Source organism: Ictidomys tridecemlineatus, chromosome 6 (genome assembly GCF_052094955.1).
Source record: "Ictidomys tridecemlineatus isolate mIctTri1 chromosome 6, mIctTri1.hap1, whole genome shotgun sequence".
Lineage (NCBI taxonomy): Eukaryota > Metazoa > Chordata > Mammalia > Rodentia > Sciuridae > Ictidomys > Ictidomys tridecemlineatus.
This window is the reverse complement of record NC_135482.1, coordinates 82,002,240-82,018,714: the sequence shown is the minus strand read 5'-3', so window position 1 is coordinate 82,018,714 and position 16,475 is coordinate 82,002,240. Positions and strand designations below refer to the sequence as shown.

The 16,475-nt window shown below is 43.4% G+C and overlaps 1 protein-coding gene across 5 annotated transcripts in view; it reads left to right on the top strand.

The window, feature by feature from the left end:
* The first annotated feature begins 4,680 nt into the window (after nt 1–4,680).
* The window catches only part of Bmal2 (basic helix-loop-helix ARNT like 2), a 74,267-nt gene continuing 62,472 nt past the window's right edge, over nt 4,681–16,475 (top strand). Inside the window, exon 1 of one of the 5 annotated variants that reach the window (XM_078015017.1) lies at nt 4,681–4,953. In XM_078015017.1, coding sequence (XP_077871143.1) covers nt 4,923–4,953 — 31 coding nt within the window. In that variant the 5' untranslated portion in view covers nt 4,681–4,922. Of the gene's footprint in view, nt 4,986–15,382; nt 15,667–16,475 lie in introns of those variants that run through there. The other 4 variants (XM_078015016.1, XM_078015021.1, XM_078015018.1 and 1 more) reach the window with 4 other exon arrangements.

The window sequence follows — 16,475 nt, the reverse complement described above, 5'->3', positions numbered from 1 at the left end:
TAAGCAAAGTAACCCTCACATCTTATTGGCCATGATTAGCTGTCCCTTACTAAGCCAGTGCTAGGCCTGACTATTGATTTAAATCAAGACTCACGTTCCTAGTATTGGATGAGGCTCACCTAAAGCACAAGTCCACATGGTACCAAATTAGGGTTATTCTGACAAGCTACAAGGTAGCCCAAAGCGTGTCAGCTCTATGGCAGTGGTTCTTAACTGAAGCTGTAGCTCCTAGATTCTGTTGCTGGATGTGCATTGCCTATAAAAGAAGAGAAATCTGGTTCAGTGACATCTTTCCTGACCTATCTGTAAAACTGGATTACTGAGAACCATAGTGCTAGACCACAGCTCAGCAGCTTGGATTTGTTGGGTCTCTAGACATCAAACAAAGAGGATGGACATATGGTCCAGTGACCAAGGCTTGCTCTCTTTAGTACTTTTGCCACTTCTCCCAGCTCCTGTTCATCAGCAGACTGTGTCTTTATTGGTCCATCTTCTCTAAAGTGGTTATAGTGGAAATAGAGAGCCTTGTCAATTTAGTTCCTTCCCAGATCCAGCCAGGGGTGCAATGGTCTAATTACTGTTGGCTCAATTGCTTTATCTAAATTGGGAAGATGGGTTTTGACTAGCCTTTAAATTAAAAGGTTCATGATCAAACTCCCAAACATAGAATGACTTAAATCTCTGACAAAGGGAGAAACTAATAGGAAAGGGAAGCTGTCCAGTTTGGGCCTAACATCTTTTATTATTCCTTGTCCTGTTAGGTAAAATAATCTTGAACAGAACCTGAAGAAACCTCCTGTACCCAGAGAACTAAGGAAGCCCTGGGACACCAGGCCTGCTTTAAGTGTCTAGAATCTACAAAAATAGATAATTAGTGCAGGCTTTGACATACACAATCCCTAAGGGGCAAATGACAGTAAGCAATAAATCCACAGACTTCTGCACAGTGATTTCTTCATTCTTGTCCTAAGTTTTGTTCCTTCCTGCAGTTTTCTCAGAATTTTGGTGTCTTGCCACTCAGAGAAATACCCTTCCCCCAACACAACACACCTACTTTATCCTCTGCAACAATCTAGGCTGAAGAAAATTCATTTTCTTAAAATATTTTTTTAGTTGTAGATGGATACAATATCTTTATTTTTTATTTGTTTTTATTTTTTTATGTGGTACTGGGGATTGAACCCAGTGCCTCATCCATGCTAGGCAAGCGCTCCACCCTTTAGCCACAACCCTGGCCCTTAAGGAAACTTATTTTTAACAAGGTAATATTTTCTACAGTACTCCAATCTTCTCAGAATTGTTTCAAAATCAACTAGGATACCAATTTGAAATAAAGATTTAATGTGTCTCACCCCATACCTAACATCAGAATCTCTGAGGGTGGTTTGAAGTTCTGCACATTTTCCTGTACATTGGTCTTAAGCGATCATTGAGCAAAGGGGGAAAGGTCATTTTTGGACTTTTTCAAAAGGAAATAATGCCTGCCTCGTTGGTTATTGTGAGAACATCTATGTAAAGTAACTGCATAGTAGGTGAGGTTAAAAAAAGCGGGGGGGAGTCAACTTTTACAGTAGTGCCTAGAATATGATAGGTGCTCAATAAATATCTGTGATCAAATGAATTCAATAACTGCATTTTGTGGGTGACCCTACCTTCCACCCAAGGCCAATCTCAATATTTTCACTTTTAATAAAAACAAATAATAACCCCCAAATCATTACGAAGGATGTTACTTTTGCTGAATTTATTTTCCAAGAAAGTAACATGAAAGGTTTTGCATTACACAATGAAGCTCCCTCATAACCTTTTAGAAGATGTTTCTTGAATTTCCACTCCCTATGGCAACTGCCACTGCCCTCCCCCAACCTGTCACTCCACCTTTTCTTTCTCTTGAGCGACTCTCCTCTAAGTATCTCTGCTTTCCTCCCCTTCTTAGGCCAAACTCCAGATCTTTCCCACACCGGAAGTCCACTACAGGTCTGTCCCTTGGAACACACAGGGCACTCATGGCCTTGTTTCTCCAACTGTACTCCCATTCATCCACCGACTCAGCAGATCCAAGTATCTTCGCATCTTCCCCAGGATTCACTCTCCCCAGGCTGCCTGCTGGAGACAGGGTAGGATGAAAGAGTAGGCTTAAATATTACTGATTCAGTTATTTTCCCCAATCCACTTAGAAGCTTTAAAATTCTTTTTATGCATCATTAGAAATAATATCTTCAGGTTGTGGCTCAGTGGTAGAGCACTTGCCTAGCATGTGTGAGGCACTGGGTTTGATCTTCAGCATCACAAAAAATAAATAAATAAAATAAAGGTTTAAAAAATATAACATTTTAAAAAAAGAAATAATGTCTTTGGTTTAACTCCAAAGCAGATGAATATTTTTGCCTTGAACCAAATAAAAAATTTCTAAGTGGCCTTAAGGTAAACCAGTGTAAATAAATTACACTGTTACAATCCCTGTAACAGATTGAAAAGGATGGAGTTTATAGTTTCTGAAGCAGTGGTTCCTAGATAGGCAAAAAAAAAATACATGCTCTATCTTGAAAACAGTACCATCCTTGCCTAAGTACTTAAAAGTGAAACAAAATAAGTCCACTCAAGGATAAACAAGGGTTCCTGGAGAGCAAGGCTATTCCTGGGCTTTTGGCAAGGGGTAGTGTTGACCTGAAGGTTCTGGGAATCATATTTCAAATTACTTTTATCACATTTTCCCCAAGGAGAAAATGAGAAAACAACTGGTTGGAAATGAAAGATTACCTTCCTAGCTATCTGGCAAGACTGTGTGGCTTCTTATCTCTTCCTTATCCTGTGAGATATTTTGTAACTATTCCTTAAAAAAAAAAAAAAAGGAAAGAAAAAGAGGCAGATGTGGTGATGGTACACCCTTGTAATCCCAGTTACTTGGGAAGCTGAGGCAGGACTGCAAGTTCAAGGCAGGCCTGAGTGATTTATCAAAACTGTGTCTCAAATAAAGGGGCTGGGGTTGTGGTTCAGCAGTAGAGTGTGTGCCCAGCATGTGGGAGGTCCTGGGTTTGATCCTCAGCACCACATAATAAATAGATAGATAGATAGATATTTAAAAATAAATAAATAAATAAAATTTTAAAAGGGCCAGGCCTGTGCAAGGTTCTGGGTTCGGCTGGAGAAACACAAGAAAGACGGGGCACTTCTCCTACCATGTTTTAGAAAATAGAGCCCAAGAGTATAAAGAAATAGCAAGTAGAATAGAAACCTGACTGATCAGGAAAATACATATTAAGCATTGAGAGGAATTCGTCCCATAGAATCCAATGGGCCGGCTTTACTGTGTTATTACACTTCCTGCTTTCATAGTTCAGTGTCTGGATTCCTCCTTTCTTGCTTCCAGGCTTTTGGTGGAAGTGAATCATCATTTCTAAGGAATGAAGACTGCAATGATTCACAGGCAAGCTTATTGGACACCTCACACTGCAAGAGCTCCTAAGAAGGAGACCTGAGTTTTACGATTTTGCTTCTACTATTTACTGAGTGACCCTGGCCAAAATACTCATCACGTCAGAACCTCTGCCTCTGTACTAAGACGGGAATTACAGGTGTTTAACCACCCCACCAAAGATTTTGTGAGGGTCACTGAGACAATAGGAGAAATACTTCATAAGCAAGATGACTAAAACAGGATCCTAGCAATTCTGCCTCAGCGTCAAAATGGCATTTAACACATACCCAGGTGTAAGAGATTTCAGCCTCTCTACACAACCTTACCAAACCATCTCAAAATCGGGCACTTGCTAGGGAAAGCCAGGGTTTAAACACATTCTGGGAGACCTAGGGCGGATCTTGAGACTATCTGCCAGACTCTTGGTGGAATTACTCTTTCTGAATGCCAGCATAAGTTACTGTTGGTGGAATTTGGGGTGGGGTTCCAAGTAAAAGCTATTAATGTTTTAAGAATGGTTTTCATTAGGGTGTGTCTTTGAGAGTGATGGGGGAGTAGTTTTCAGCAACTCTTTCTAAGTGCATGAAGTCCCAGTTTCCACTTAAGACAGGTCATCCTGTCACCTACTTCTGCTAGGGAACACACTTCCAACCCCCTTGCCCAGATTCTACTAATGGCCATATGAACTGCCCTCAGGATACACAGCAGCTAGTTCAGACTGTACTTGTGTCCGGGTAGGAAAATTATTAGATTAAGGCTTCCAAGTTTTAGTATTTTCTCAATCGTTCCTTTGCTCCACTAACCTCTACTAGGCAAAGTGTATCCAAGGACTCCATCCAGGGACCAGTGGGAAGAGAGCACTGAACCAATGGATTCTAGAAATGTCGTAGGATGTAGGACTGTCAGGAGATCTCCAAGGGATCTTACCTACGGATTTACCCAACAGTTCTAGGAGCCAAAGCGCCTTCCTCAGGGGAGCCCACATCTGACGTCGGCCTGCTCCTCTCTGCAACTAGGAGCTGGGTCCTGGGAAGACTCTTCCCGCACTCCCCAACCCGCGCCTTCCGCTGCTCCACCACGCAGACATCTTCGTCCACCATCGCCTCCACCCGCGCCCAGGGCTTACAGCTTCAATAGGCGGGTTTCGAGAAAGGTTCTCCCTGCCTTTCAGCGCGGGACTCCCGCGGAGGGGGTCGGTGGGGCGGGGCGGGGCCCACTGTGCTCCGCCCCCCCCCCCGCGCGTCCCGTTCACCGGCTCCGCCACCCGAGGCGCCCAGACCCGCGGGCGGGCGCGCCCCAGTCCGCAGGCCCAGTGTCGGCGGCCGGCGGGGCGGGGAGGCGGCGTCGGCTGTGCGCCCCGGGGCTGCGGTGGCGGCTGTCGCGGAACCGGGCAAAAGCCCGCAGGTGCCCGGCTCCGGGGCCTCCTGGACCCGGGCGGGGCGGGCCCCGGGCTCCTCCATGCTACCCGCCCCGGGGCTGCGGAGGTGGCCCGGAGGTGCCCGCGATGGCGGCAGAAGAGGAGGCTGCGGCGGGAGGTGAGGTGGCAGGCGGTCGGCGGCGGCTCCAGGTGGGGCGCGCGGCGCGGGGTGGTCCCCAGCCTGGGCTCTGGGCAGCGATCGGCCAGCGCAGCGACGCCAGATCTGCCCACTTTGCAGCAGGGCAAGGCCGGCGCGCGTCCCCTCCGCCCCAACATCTTTTCCGATGGTCTCGGGGACCACGGCCGTCCCTGAGGGCACTGGTGCTGTTGGGGACCGGGGTGCCCCCTCGGGGAGTGGGACTTGGGGAGTGGAGCCCGGGAACGCCGCCGGCTCTCAGCAGCCCGCAGCGGGTTTCGAGGCTGAGCTGCGATCCTCCCGCCCACCGTCACCCGGCGACGGTGGGCCACCTTCTTGCACCAGCCTGCAGTGAACTTCAGATTCTTTTTTCTCTTGAACAAAGTAATTGTCTTCAGGACTGGAAGGAGCTCGGCTTCTAGGAGCCCATCCCCTATAAGCTGGCAATACTCGTTTCCAGAACTGCCCCCCGACCCCCGTGGGGGGAACAGGTGAGCGCGCCGAGGCAGGTCCACCACGTTTCGCACAGTCCAACACCAGCCGGTTCTGCCATGTACCCCCAACACCCCCGACGAGCGCCCGGCAGCCCTCGCCTTTACCTTGACACCTTGGGTAGACTGACCAGTGGAGTTGGCTCCCCTCTGCCCACAACCCCCCGGTGCTGGGGATCCCACCCAGGGTCTCACGCCCGCTAGGCAAGGGCTCTACCCACTGAACCGCACCCCCCGCCCCCGGTCCACCTTGATCTGTATTTTTGAGGAGCTTTTGTGAGTTGGGAGTTACACTGTCTTTTCCTCTTGCTTGTACTCTCTGGTAGTATTCTGTGGTTTCTTCATGGGACTGTTGTGACCACGACTCGCCATTATAGAATAATTATAAAAAGCTGTTATTTAAAGCAGATGGGAGGCAGGGGGAAAAAACAAGTAGCTAAAGGCAGGCAGGCGGAGAGAAGTCGTTTGTTTAAATGACCGCTTTCCTTGTGGAATATAGTGATGGAGTTTTAGATTCTCCTCTGAAAAATGGCACAGAGAAGAGGTAGCTTTCAGAATTTAATGCAGTGGTGGGAATGTAAATGAAGGGACATATCAAAAATTCTATGGTTTGAATATTTATAGTCTTCCCAGATGATGCAAAGACATGGGTAAACTTTTCTGGAAAAGAGACGACCCCCTCTCTATTCTGGTGACTGAGCTCTGCTTTATTATGTTAGTAAAGCTAAATCCTTTTGCTTTAGTTTCCTCCTCTATAAAATGAGGCTAACTGTAGTTATCTGCTTTATGGGATTGTTAGGATTCAATGAGATATTATAAAATGTGTATAAAATGCTTAGGTCAGTACTTGGGAAATAGTAAATGCTCTGAAATATTGGCTTAATGTAATGATTCATTTATAGCTTCAATTTGCTTGGTGAAATTAATGAGTCCTGTCTCTTCCATTAAGAAACTGTTGTCCCACATGAGTTAAAATTGGGCTTAAAAAGAAAAGAAAAGAAATACAAGTGCAGCTAGTAGTTCTAAAAGCAGCTTTCCTCAGATAAGTCTCATGGACTTGTGAGAAGTTTTTAGATAGTGTATTTCTTTCTGTTTAGCTGAATACCAAAGGTGAAGCAGATAACAATCAATCAAAATTAATCTTCGTAAATGGTTCCATGGAGGCTGAAATTATTGAGAAACAACTATGTCCTAGGCCTTTTACAAAAGGTACTTTCCTCAGTCTCACAGCAGCCTTGTGATATTATCTGCATTTCACTAATAAGAAAACAGAGACTGGTCCCAGTGAATCCTCTGACCCTGGGGCAGGTGCAGCCTGAAAACTACAGACCTGGAGTTAGACTCTGTGGTTGCTGCCAGTGCTTTCCTTTTCTCTCAGCTCTCTGGGTGGCACTGATAAAGTGTGCTTCCTTCCAGACACCTCTTTATATTAGGAGGGCGAAAAAAAATGTTTTTGTGGACACAGTGGCACACACCTGTAATCCCAGCAGCTCTGGAGGCTGAGGCAGGAGGATTGCAAGTTCAAAACCAGCCTCAGCAATGTAGTGAGGCCCAAAGCAAGTTAGACCCTGTCTCAGAATAAAAAATGGGTTGGGATGAGATTCAGTAATAAAGTGCCCCTGGGTTCCATCCCCAGCATAAAAACAAAACAAAACAAAACAAAAAAAACTAAAACAATAAAAAAATGAACAATGAGCCTGGGGTTGTGGCTCAGCAGTAAAGCACTTGCCTAGCATGGGCTAGGCCCTGGGTTTGAGCCTCAGCACCACATAAAAATAAATAAATTATAGATATTATGTCCATCTACAACTAAAAAAAATTTTTTTTAATGAACAAGAAAAAAAAGCTTTTACTATTTCTCCTCATTCCTGGAGGGAAAACAAAATAAAAGCAGGTCTCTATATCTGACACAGGGGTCATAATTTTTCTTACAGAAAATCCCTGAAAAGGGGCTGAGGTTGTGGCTCAGTGGTGGAACACTTGCCTTGCACATGTGAGGCACTGGGTTCTATCCTCAGCACCACATAAAATAAATAAATAAGTAAAACAACTAAAAAAATTTTTTTAAAGGATCCCTAAAAACTCCTTTTTTCCTAGGCACTTTGACATGAAATTCTCATGGTCAAATTAAAATCTAAAACTGGTGATGGTGGCAGGGAACCAATGGTTTAGCGTACACTGTTGGAAAAAAAAAATAACAACTTAGGACTGGCTTGGAAGATGCCAGCTCACTTACATTTTTTGACAAGTTGATGGTGTAACGCTGAGATTAGTTAGGCATGTTGCCAAGTGACTGGGCATCTTCCTGGTAATGATTCCAGAGTCCTTGGAGCTAGGGAGAGGACATCTTGAGGGAGCCACCCATGTCCAAGACTGCCAGAGTGTGTCTTGGCCCTGGGCATCTCTGGACAGCTTTCTCACCTTCCTTTTTCTTACCATCTCATGTTTTCACCCCTGACATTATCAGACCCAACTTTTTTGAGATGTAGTTGTGCAATTTTAGTGACATAAATTCATTTTTGTGACTCAAACCAAAAGTCGTTTCCCAATCCGCATTGCATAAACTCCTGTTCCTAGCCTCAATTTCTAGGTGGAATTTCAACCACAAGTGCTTTATGCAAGATAAACTGGGATGGACTAATTATTTTTCACATGTGGAAGGGTTGAATTACTCAATGCTTGGGATCTGGGTCATTAGTTAGCATCAGCACTGTCATCTGCATTATCAGGGACTCAGAATGTGTCAGGTGCTCTGCAGGCGGCAAGGGCACCTAAGACATCTGTTCTGATGCAGTGATTTCCTGTCCTGTTTTTTGCTGCCTAGGCTGTCTCCCCTGGTTCTCAACATCCCAGCCTTCTAGAGTCCCGTGCCTGGGCAAGGGCCCCCTCCTTCCCTGTGGCAGGAGGCTGTAAAAGTTAAGAGCCCCCAAGTATAAGCTCTTATTGCAGCTGGTATCTCAGGTGGCATATGTTCTGGGTAGTAGCAGATAGTATTTCTAGGTATTGGCTGATAATTTATGAAACACTCAGCTCTGTGTGTACCCCACACTGTTTTCTTCTCCTACTTGGGCTCTGTCGCTGGTCACTGATACATACTATTAATATTATGTCCTGTTAAGTTAATATTACCTATCCAACTTTTTGACTTAAAATATTTTTAAACTTCTTTAAAAAATCAGTCCAGTTACACAATATTAAAATTCTTATCTGGAATGCTTAAATGTTGGTTGGCATGATAGGAAACTGGACATTTTAAATTTTTTTTTTTAAATTTTTAATTGTAGATGGATACAATATCTTTATTTTATTTATTTATTTTTATGTAGTCTTAAGGATGGAACCCAGTGCCTCACCCATGCAAGGCAAGTGCTTTACCACTGAGCCACAGCTCTGGCCCTGGACATTTATTTAAGTAAAATAATTATTGGGGTTTCTTTAATCTTTAATCATCTGGCTTAAATGTCTAGATAGTATCTTGGAGTTAAAAACCAGCAGTCTAAAGGAAAAGGAAATGTAGAGAGAATCATCTTTCTACCTCATATGGCTTGCATTGTAGGATATTTAGAATTAAAGGTTAAGATCATTGTTTAAAACAATAACTTTCAAGACATTCAAGATGCTTAAACAGTATTTTCGACAGGGAGATGTAGCTCAGTCATTTGCAAGGCCCTGGGTTTCATCCCAGCATTGCAGAGGAAAACAGAAGAAAGAAAAGAAAGAAAGAAAAAAGAATCTTTCTGGAGGGGCTTCCCACTGGCCAAACAATACTTTGTGTCTATTTTTAAGAGGTTATTTTATATTTTCCAAGCGCATTGCAGAGAAAGTGGGGAATTATCTAGTCTTCTCTTACAGAACACCTCCTGTTGTCCCTGGTGTGGGTTGTGCTGTTATATGGGAGGCTCTGCCTTTCCCCAACTGGCCTCTGGCTCAGTTGTCAACTGTTCCTGAATTGCCCTGCTCACCCTAGACTGGCCTGAAGAATTTTGGTTTTTGGTGTATTTGTTTGTTTGTTTGTTGGTGGTGATCAGAATTGGACCCAGAGCCTAATATACACAGAGCATACAGTATACTACCCCTGAGCGACTCCCTTACCGTGCCGAATGAGTGCTGTCAATGCAAGTGACGTTGCTTTTGTCTGTCTCAGATAGACACTGTGGTGTGGGACAGTGCGCAGGATCTTGGAACCACACCTTTGGGTGTGTGATTTCCAGTTTCATTATTTGTCAGCTATGTGACCATGGCCACAATATTTAGCTTCTCAGAACCCCAATTTACTTATCTATAAAATGGGGGTAAAAATACCTAACTCAGAAGGTAGTTGTGGCAATTAAATGAGATAATGTTGACAAACTGTTCAATGTACTCTGACCTTCAACAAATGCTTTTCTCCTTCCCAGAACTCCCCTCCAAAATTGAAATGAGTCTCCCCTTCTGTTTTCACACTGCAGTATTTTTGTGTGTCTGAGATAACACTTGTGCCTGTTTGCCACAAGTTATTTATGTGAGTTTCTTAGCTCCACCCTTAGATTGCAATCAAAAAATCTACAGCCTAGGAGGGCAGGGTTGGTTCTTACTTATCTTTATAATCTCCAATTCCTTGCACTTATTAAGTGCTTAATAAAGGTTTGTAGATTTTGAATGAATGGATGATGGTTTGTTTAAGGTGTGGACAGGATTGGTTCATTCATAAAGGATCCATTAAATACTTGCTAACTATTTGCCTGGCAAACAGAGATGGAGAGATGGTTTAAGGGAGAGGAGTGGTCAGAGAGCTTACAAAACATTGGCCTGGGTGAGAAATGCAGCCCAAATATTTGCAGTACAGAACAGACCATGGTAAAACACAGGCTTGCTGCTGAGCGTCAATTGACTCTCCCAGAGTTGGGAAAAATTGTGGAGGGGATATATTAGTATTGATGCATAGATAACTCTCAAGAGATCAGAGAAGAAGAGGCCTTCCAGGGGACAGAATAGTCATATAAGTGGAAAGTCACCAGTGATAAGCTTGGAAGGAATGACGTTAGCATTCTTTGGTTTGGACAGGAAAACTGCAGAAGGAAGAATTGGTCTGTGGAGGTTGCATTGCTCATGTTCTGTAGGGTTCTCCCTACCACGTCTATGATGTGACATGGACAGCTAACACAGAAAGCTTGTCTTGGGGAAAGGTGTTTTCCAAAAGGAAAGATATGTGCATCTTCTCTTTGGCTCCTGGGTGGCCACAGAGCTTTTCTATCACCATGAAAGGCTAATGAGAGCACGCTTCTGATGAGTATGAAAGCTGGAGAACAGAGTTCCTGGTTCCCACCTGTGCTTCTCATTCAGCCGGCGGGTGGCTTCGTTTTCTTCTCTTCCCTGAAAGAGCAGCTATGTCTATCTTTAAATTCATTTCACATTGTTCTAAAGAACATCGCAAGAACTGTTCAGTTTATTCCCATCATAGCCTGTGGGGAAGCAGACACCTGCCCTTTCCAGGGCTCTTCTACATGATGACTCATGTCCCACTGTTCCCATCATTCGTGTACCCTGGATATGGGACTGTGCTCCAGGCAGGCTTTGAGAAAAGAACATGCCATGCTCAAAGATGCTTCCCATACAGCTCCTGGGACAAAGTCGAAGACCCTCAGCCTTGACTTGCAATACAAATGCTTAATGAAGGTTTATAAACAATAAAAAAGGCGGTGCCCTGCCATCAGAACCTGTTCCTGATGTGGAAAGAGCACTCATGGAAACACCTGCGTGTGGCGATGTCAGGTGTTCTTAGTTGATGGTAAAACAGTGCAGAGGTTTGGTGGCTTAGAAATTACTTAGAGGCAGAAACTCTACTTACATCAAAATATACCTTCAATCTTTTGGAGAGTACTCAAGCTATAAGTATATTTTACAGAAGTACAGATTTTTAAAGATAGATGGTCAGTAAACTATAGATGTGTTAGAAATTGATTGAATACAGAATATCAATAGTTGTTTAAAGGAATCTGAGATTGTCAAGATTAATGATTTGTTTTATCAAAGACCTAGGGATAACTTCTGATGAAATGTGGACATGATCACCAGATTAACTTTCATTCTCCTTGATTGGAGAATTAAATTTCCTGAGTTTACAAGATACCCAAAGGTAGGATGGGCTTACATTACCATGGAGACAGATAATGCTGCGTTCTAGGTAGGGCATCTCTTCCATAACCAGTCACCCAGGCAACCACACTGACCTAGAGAGGAGTAACCAAACCCAGTTTTCCATGCACATGGTACTTGTAGCTTCTTTACAACCAGACTCCTTTTTTTTTTTTTTTTTTTTTAGTGCAAGCAGGGGCTCATCACTTCCTTGGAATAATCACTGCTGCTTCTGGGATGTGTGACCATAATCAAAACAGCCTTATCTTAGAGGAATGTTCCAATCCACACCTCCAACTTCAGAAATCCCCCAGGAAAAACTATCAAAAGATTTAGAAATGATTTTTGTTAAGTGATTTCTTTGGGAGAGCCTTCGAGCAACATGAAGTCAGATCGTCACTGTTACCTGGTCTGTTAGGCCTGGATGGTATTAGAGCCAGTTTGGATTTTACTGCTGTTAAAGTTTGTGATGTTTTGGTTTGTAGAACATTTGCCTGTTGCAAGATCAGGCTTCCTTCTTTTTTTTTTTTTTTTTCTTTTTTGGTTCTTTCCTCTTTCTAGAGTAAAAGCCATTCAGTGAAAAGATACACTAATGTTTTTATGAACACTGATGAATTTTTCCTCCCAAAGTTAAACTGAAGGCATTGTTTTTCCATACCTGCCATGTCAGGAATGATGTATATGTATATGTATGTATGTATGTATGTGTGTGTGTGTGTGTGTGTGTGTGTATAATTTTTTTTTTAGAGATTCTGTGTAAGGCTTGGTGGAGCCAGACTCATCATGATAACATCCTGCAGGTGTCTTCTGTGGACTTGACCTGTAGGAACCATCTTTTCTTGGGCTGTATTTTCCCATTGTAACAGTGATGGGGGTATAGACCACCTACATCTTAAATGTGTTTTTGTGCCTTTTGGAAAAACCTGCTGATGTTGAAACTGTTAAACCCTGCATTCTTCTTTTTCATGGGGATCCGTCAGTCCCAGAACAAGTTAGGGGAACTGAAATTCTGATGAACTGCCATTTCTTGCCTTCACCCATCCCTGGATTAGGTAGAATGCCTGTGAAGCATTGTTGGCCCCTGGAATAGTCATCCTCAGGAAAGCATTCTTTAGTGCTTAGGTCACTGATGACATTCTGCATCACGGTGGAAGTGTTTCCTGTGATTTTGATTTCCTTAGAGTCATCAGGGGTGTTTCTGCTTTCTCATTGCCCCATTGCAAAAACTTAGCATGCTTCATTCTCACTCTTTGGTTCTGCTAAATAGAAATTGTCTTCCTTTATTATTCACTGTGTGCTGGGCGTTTGCAGTGCTTTGCATGGCGCAATTCATTGAATCTGCGCCAACTCTCTGGAAGGTACTGTCGTTATTCCATGTTTCTGATGAGGAGACTGAGGCCTAAGATGGAGGTTGCAGAGCCTGGGCTGGAACCCAGGCCTGGCCCGAGAGTGATTCACCTCTTTGCTCCTGCTCCATGGTGTTCCTTCACCCACCCCGAACCCGGGAGGCGTTTGAATGGGTGCCATTTCTTTGAAGTGCTGATGTCTGAATCTGCATGGATCCTCCACTGGCCTCCAGTGGCACTGAGAGAATTTCTGCTCTGTCACTTAGTAACTGTATGATGTTTGGTGGGTGTATTAGTGAGGGTTCAACCAGAGGAGCAGAACTAGTAGGAGACCTATTGAGATATTATTGGAAGGAATTGGCTTATGCAGGTGTGGGGCCAGCTAGGCAGACTGGAATCCACAGGGTGGCCGTCAGCAAGACAGGCTGGAACTGCTGCAACTGCTATCCACAGAAGTTCTTCGGCCCCCTCAGCTTGGTTTTTAAGACCTTTCGACTGATAAGATCAGGCCCATCCTGATTATCTAGGATCTTTTCCCTTATTTATGATCAACTGATTATGGATCTTGAACACATCTACAGAGTACCTTGCCAGAAGCACCCAGATTGGCATTTGAATAACTGAGGGCAGTACCCTTGCCAAGTTGATACAGCAAAAAGACCGACTTAGCAAGTTGCTCAGTTTCTCTGGAGTGGTTGGTTTCAACTGGTATTCTTGCCTTAAATCTCTTTCATCCCATCTCTATTTTTTTTTTTTCTCATGGCCATCATGAGAAGCTTAAAGTAGCTTACTACTCTCCATCTGTGAAATATGTCTTGCTGAAATTCAAACACTATGCTTACAGCTTTCCTGGGCACATCAGCGTAATACTATCACTGCCTCCAAAAAAGCTCCCACACCCTGCTTGTTAAACTTACTAGTGGGAGGGAGGACGGCATTCTGCTGCAGCCCTGACACTCCTGCTGTTTTGTTCCTGTGTGATTGAGGGTGGGACATGCTTGAGCACTATTTCTCCAAAAGAGGGTATCGCATCTAAGTTGTGTTTCTTTCTCTTTTGATTTAAACTGAGACAGAACTCCAGCTGGGCCTATTATTTCACCACTCTGATTCTCAGATGTAAGATGAATAGATTGGAGATGATTTCTCTGGCTCCTTTTCCCTCCAGTTAATCTGTAACTACATATTAAGAAAACTAGTTATCTTTTTAGAATTTTCTCCAAATCTTTTGTAATAATTTTAATTAATTAATTAATTAATTATTTTGGTATCGGGGATTGAGCCCAGGGGTGCTCTACCGCTGAGCTACGTCCCCTAGTCCTTTTTCTTTTTTCTTTTGAGATACGGTCTCACTAAGTTGCTGAGGGTCTCACTAAATTGCTAAGGCTGCCCTTGAACTTGCAATCCTTCTGCCTCCGCCTCCCGAGTTGGTGGGATTACAGACATGTGTCACTGTGCCTGTCCAATAAACTTTATCTTTAACGCATAACTAGGTTTTTTTCCATATCAACCCAAATATTTGAAAGACAATACTTCATTATAGTTAAATGAAGTAATAAAAATTTATCTAGGAAAATTCTCCTCTTTCCTACTCCATTAGATGAGAAACAGTGTGTGAACAAATGAATGAACTTGGGAACTGTTGTAGTCTATTGGACTTGATGACTTTTTTTTGGCCTTTTTCGTAACTGATTGTCTAAATCCAATACATATTAAACTATTTGGCATATTTCTGATTTCCCTGGCTCATAAACTTTTATTCGTCTTCCTACTTATTCCTACTTTATCTCATCTCCTGAATGTGGTAATAAACCTTTGTTTTCAAAGTTTTTCTTTTTCACCATGATTCTGGCTTCTCCTTTGGTTACATGGCTGTTAGCCACGGGTGCTACAGAAGGTATTCAGTTCCCATGGTCTTTTCACATGGTATCGTGTTTTTGAAGATAAATTTTAAGACACTTTAAGAACAAAGACCATAGTTTTCTAAATAAGCAAGAGATGAGTCACACCTGCAAATAACGCTTTGGGGTTGAATGACATACAAGCAGGGGATATGGTCATGAACCTCAAAAAAGAGTGTGCTTTAGGCTTGTTTGTTATTTCTTTCTCACATTATTTACACATATTATTTATGTATAAATAATAACATTTCTCAGTGATTTTGGCCTCCCCTCCGTCCCCACACCACCGGTGGCACCCAAGCCCTTATTTGACATGAGTGAGAAAAACATAAGGTTCACAGGAGGAGCTGTCAGCCTCAGTTCCACAAAGAGTAGTCTCTTTCTTTGGCCACTATCCTATTTTCAGCCCCTCGCACAGCCTCTGGTTTATAATAGGCACTTCATGAATATTTATTGATTGAATTATCTGCAGGACATTTTAAGATCACAGTGACAAACACTATTTGCCGGGCGGCCATCCAAATGAGGGAATAACTAGCTCTTGTTTCCCTTCCAGGTTGTGCCGCAAGCTGGCTTTTGAGTTCCTTCTCTGGTTTGGAAGCCATAAACATCATTTCTCTCTGCCCCCAGCTTGTCCCACTCTGTGTAGTTGGTTAGTTTCACCTTGAACACCACTCCTTCATGAGGCACCAGCGAGAGCATTAGCATGCACCATTCAGGAGACCCAGAGCACCTGCTGATCTTCAGTGAATGATCCTGTGTGACAGCCTAAGCAAATCCGAGTGTGACCTCAGTCCTACTCTAGAATACATGAGCAGACCTGGGAAAAATCCCTGGCCCTTCCTGGTGAGTGGGAGGGATGTGTCATGTAGGTAACTAGATCCTCTCTCAATCATTTTAAGCCCAACATAATCCCCACGGTTTTCTGACACCCTGGCATTGTTCACAGTCTCACTCTCTGTTTTCCCCAACCCAAGCCAGTTCAGTTTTGCCACCTGCCAAGTAGTTGTGTGGGCCCATTCGCATCCCGTCCTCCGAGTCCTAACTCTGTCCTGTAACTTTTTTGTCTCATTCTGCATTGGGTTCTCTGTCTGCCTGTGCTGTATTTGGCATCCTGAACACATTCCCTGCTGTTCTCCTTGGCTTTTTTTGTTCCTCATGACAGCCAGCCATTTGGTTGGAAGATGTAAATGTTATGCTGGTCACTTTTGCAGATGGCATATGTTGGTGAGACTTAGGGAGAAGTTAGATAGAATATTATTCTCGAAAGGTGTTGATAGGGACATACCAAAGAGGAAAAAAAAAAAGAGAAATAGAACACTTAAGTATTAAAAAAGGGGGAGGGCATGAAGTGGAAATGAGTGGGTTAAAAACAGCCCTGTAGGAGATGTGGGTCATGTCAAGGAAAGTTCTATTGGGGAGTCAGGAGACCTACATAGGGTTCCTCTGTATGGTAAAAGTACAGATGACTTAATCAACATGGATTCTCTTTTGGAAAAAGGGTATTATTTTAGACTATCTGTAATGTCAATTCCAGTTCTAAAATTATATAAATCAATGGATCAGCAGTGTGAAGTGAAGGCCTAATATATAAAATAAAAGCTTAGGTGGTCTTACGCATTAAGAAAGCATAATGCTCAGGCACGATGAATCAG